Genomic DNA, 4,667 nt, shown 5'->3' with positions numbered 1-4,667 from the left:
GACGTCGGCATCGGCGAATCAACGTCCAACGCGGCGGACGATACCGATTCGAGCCTCGTACGCCTCCCCCCGTTACCTCATACCGTGCGCGTGACGAACGACGCCTCGAAATGGATGGAGAAAAGTACGGTTCGAATCTTAATCGGCTTGTAAATAGTCTATCGTAATTCCTCTCGCGTGGACCCGAGATATCCATCTAAGTGGCGTTATCCCCAGTTGCCTCGTTTCTTAGCGTACGCAAACTTTCTTCCCTCTCACGAACGTAACCGGATCACGGAGGAAACGGTGTCGAATACGGGAGGATATAGAGTCGTGCGATATTTCGATTGGAAAAATATATATATATATATATATATACAAAGAAGAAAAAGGGAAAGGATAAAAAGAAGACGTCGAGAGAGAGGAGCCTAATGTTTCTCAACGACATGGGGCTGTTAATGTTCTTAGCACTAACGGCCTCCCTCCTCTTGGGCTATTGCCAAACGGATGAAAAAGGTAATGTATAGACGTCCTCTTGAACGGTGACGAAAGAAAGCCGCGGCTCGCTTTCGTCCGTTGCCGTCGCGCGATCGTAAATCCAGGGATGCGCGATGGAAAAGCAGCAAACACCGACAGAGATTAACTTTTATGGTCAATGGAACGAGTGGCCGCCGCGAATGTACTTATATCATCGATACCGACCCTCTACTTTTCAATAACCCGACCGACCATCTATCGGACCGCTTTTAATAACCAACGAAAACGGCGCGAGTCGTAAACACGGTTCGACGATATCACGATCGCTCGATCCAGCGCGCGACACGATCCCTGGATTCACGACGCTTCCCCTAAATCCTTTTTACGACGATCCTCGCGTCAAATATGAAGGATCGTCAGCGTTTCGCTCACCTACGATGGAACTCTGAACTAGAAAATGGGCGCCTACTCTCTCCTTTTACAACGTCACGAATAATGGAAAAATTTCAATTGATTCGAAAGAAAGATAAAGGAAAAAAGAATAGAAAAGAATATATATATATCGCTTTTGATCGTGGGAAAAATGTTCATTTTGATGGTTCTTTTTTTTTTTTTTTTTTTTTTCAATTAGATTTATACCGGATATAAAAGTAAGTAACTATTTTATCGATATTAAAGTAAACGTAACGTAGGAAATATGGGAAGGTTAATTACAAATATTAATTACGAAATTAACATCGTTCGTTCCACGAACAAGTACGGATATAAATCGGGATGCGGAGAATTAATGTAGTAATACGAGACGATGGTTCGATCATCTCGCGATGCATCGACGTAGATGAAATACGAAAATACGACATGTGCAGATGCGTTTTCGATCATCTGTAATTGCTGTGATACAGCCTCGCGGTTCTTCGATTTCCCTCTCACGTCCGTGTCTATTTATTCTCCGGGATGTCGTCTTTTCATTTCATTTCCGTTCCAACGTTTCGGTTTTAATGGGTTCGATACACGGAGATAGGGGACACGCGATAGCTCGCCGAATCGAAATAGGAAATCGTTCGCTCTTTCAGGAAGTTTGTCTTTAACGATGAAAGTGAGATTAAACCAAGTGCGAAAGAAAACAGAATGATCGAGGCTTGAATCGAAATTTTTTTTTTTTTTTTAAATCCAAGAAAGAATATTCGTAATGATCCGAATAAAAAGACGAAGCTTGTGTTCGTTGCTCTTCGTTAAACGTACGCGTCCCTATCGTCGATGAAACAAATTAATCCTCCCATCGATTGTGAATTTGTTCGAAACAAAGTACGAACTTGAAAAAAAAAAATGTCTATAGATAGGCCTCGTGTATCGAGTTTGCGTATAACCGTTAATATCCGCGAGTTTATCAATTTTAGATAAACTACGTTACTCGTTTCATAAGTTGGTACGAGTATCCCGGCCGAGAAAGAAACGAAGAAACGATAGATGGATAAAAGAGTTTCGCTATCGAGCGGCGTAATCAGTTTTTCATTTAGCCGGCTAATCCATCGTTTAGCGTAGACCCCGCGTGTCGGAACGATCAAATTATACGAGGTAGAAACTTTTATCCCACGCTCGAAAAACAATTACCTGTTATTTTTCGTTGTAACCGAGTCGAAAATGGAATTTATCGGTATCAATTTTACATAAACCATTCTTGATTTCCCGGCTTCGTATTTCTGTAATAGGTGAACGTCGAGGGCAATCTAACCAAGCATCGAAATACCATGATGGAAATAGCAATGGCAACACGAGTTTAATCAATTTCCCGTTTATCTCGCGTTCCATTTCTCTAATCCATCATTTCGCTCGCAAATTAATGCTTCGTCGACATCGCGCGGCTCAAAAGCGGTCGTTTTTCCAACAATCCAAGGCTTTCTCAGCCAAAAGGAGGAGGGATATTGACAAATTTTGTTAATTAAACGCGACCAGCCCGTTTACCGATCCTCCATTATCGGGGATACGATGAAATCGCAATCGATGATTCGCGCAAATCGTTCGATACGATGAAACCGAAGCCGTCTTAATCCATCTCGTTTCACGCGTTCCATTGAAAAAAGAAATTTGTCGACGCGATAAAAACCAAGTCACGACACCAAGGCCAATATCACCCTACTACTCATCATTCCGTTCATCCAGCTAATCTATCCTTTATGGATTATAGTTGTTCGCTTCGCATTTCGAAGCCGAAGATGCGCATATACATCGGAATCCAATTGCGGAATACGTTTGAAAAGCATTTCGCGCACTTTCTCATCTTGGACCGAGACAGGAAAGTTGGGAGAAAAGAAAAACGCGAATCGGGATAATTGCGCGAAACGTCTGACCGTCGAGTAGTTAAGAGCCGCATTTATTGGTCAGATGTGGGGGATAGCTTTGAGAAAGCTAGCGTTGCCCCGAAGCGACTAATTTGGCCATTTCCGTGCTCTATTATCTCGATAATTAGCGATCGATGAACATTTCCGATAGGAGAAAATCTGCTTGTAATTGGTTAAGGACCTCGACCTCGTTATTTCTGGGTTGTGCTAGATAAACGTGAATAAATTGCGTGTATGTGTAAGGAAACAAAAAAAAGAAAAGAAAAGAAAAGAAAAAAAAAAAGAAAAAAGGAAAAGACGAAAACTTCGATTACGCGTTTCGATCTTAGAGTGTCATCGCCATACTGTCTCTAATGCTAATCGAAGTAAGTACATTTAACCTCGATAGAGAAGGTATGCGTGGATACACGAACACAAATACAAACGTTATGGCCTGTATCATGAACCGAGGATTCCCGTAAACAGGTGAAGCCGGGTTCTATAACCGTATAGAACACTCGTCCCAAATCGATTCCATCGATTCGCGGTTGACGTTAATGTTTCCGTGTCCCCCGTTCCACGATGTTGCGTCGATAGAATAAAAATAATAAAAGGAGGGAACGGTGAAAGATGAAAGAACGAAGCTGGGGGGGCGAAAGAGATAAAGAAGATAGCGCGTAGTTAATGATCCGTACGATTATTCCACGTATTCGTCGAACGTTTTCCAAGATCATTTACACGCCTCTCTGGGAAATAAACTCTTTACGGGGCAGCAAGGTTCGAAACACGCGGTTGTCCGATTTCTCGGTATACACTCGGTTAGAGACGCGAGATCTCTTCTTCAACGGTCTTTTAAAGGAGTTGAAGTCGCTCATTCATCGGTCTTGCCAAGCTTTTCAATCGCCTACTGTGCTTTATTTCCTTTTCTTTCCTCTTCTTTTTCTCTTTATTACGTTGATTTCTTTCTGTCTGTTCGACACCGTCGAAATAGTATATCAACCGATGGAAAATATTGAACCATACCTTCATAACGATCGACGAAACGTCAATTAAATTCTGCGCCTCGTCGTTCGTTTATTTATCGCGACTGTTTTTTCTCCTTGTTATTTTGATTTCCGTAAAATTTTCGATATTTTCCCGAGATATGGTATACGAGGTATACTGAATTAAACAGGTAAAGGTCCATTTGGATTACGGATGCAATCGTGCAGCGAATAAATATTTCATATCGATAAAAATTACACGATCATTTTATTCACGGTCAAGCGGTGAATAATTTACAGCACACGCTACTACGGTACACTCATCAAGGCTAATGAATTATATGAAAATTTGTACGGTTCAGGATAAATGGAATCGTTTAAGTTAAAAGAAACGAGACTAGGAGATTTCAAAATTTCTCTAGCGAAATATCTAATCTAGAACAATCGTTCTTGCAAGAATTCAAATATGCCAATTTATTCAATTTTTCTCAACAACGAAAATCATTTATCAAAATTTTAATTATATTACGTCATATCGTAAATATCAAATTTATCTCAACCGAAGATATTATGATACAGGATATATTTAAAAGAAAAAAAAAAAAAAGAAAAAAATTAAAGCCTAGCAAAACTCAATAAATCTGAACGTAGAGTTCAATTTGATTAAATTTCGAGAAATTAAATCGCTAAAGTAAATATCTATAATATGCGAACGATGCACGAGAAATAAACATAATATGCATCGATAAAAAGAACATATACGCGATATAATATACATATTATACAATTAATACATGTACGTATACGTCGCAAAAGATCATCCTTTAACTCGATCACGATCTTGACGATTTTTTAAAAATCTTGATCATAAACGACAATACTTCGATAATCTCATATTACTTTTAAATAA

General features: G+C 39.9%; 1 protein-coding gene across 2 annotated transcripts in view; it reads left to right on the top strand.

The window, feature by feature from the left end:
- The first annotated feature begins 6 nt into the window (after positions 1–6).
- LOC102671366 (chondroitin sulfate proteoglycan 4) overlaps positions 7–4,667 on the top strand; it is a 30,566-nt gene continuing 25,905 nt past the window's right edge. For both annotated transcript variants that reach the window (XM_031511056.1, XM_031511055.1), the window contains exon 1: positions 7–495. In XM_031511056.1, the coding sequence (XP_031366916.1) occupies positions 411–495 (85 nt within the window). In that variant the 5' untranslated portion in view covers positions 7–410. The remainder of the gene's footprint in view (positions 496–4,667) is intronic.

Source organism: Apis dorsata, unplaced genomic scaffold (assembly GCF_000469605.1).
Source record: "Apis dorsata unplaced genomic scaffold, Apis dorsata 1.3 scaffold_286, whole genome shotgun sequence".
Lineage (NCBI taxonomy): Eukaryota > Metazoa > Arthropoda > Insecta > Hymenoptera > Apidae > Apis > Apis dorsata.
Note: the sequence above shows the minus strand (reverse complement) of the source record. Positions and strands in the feature narration are given on the sequence as shown.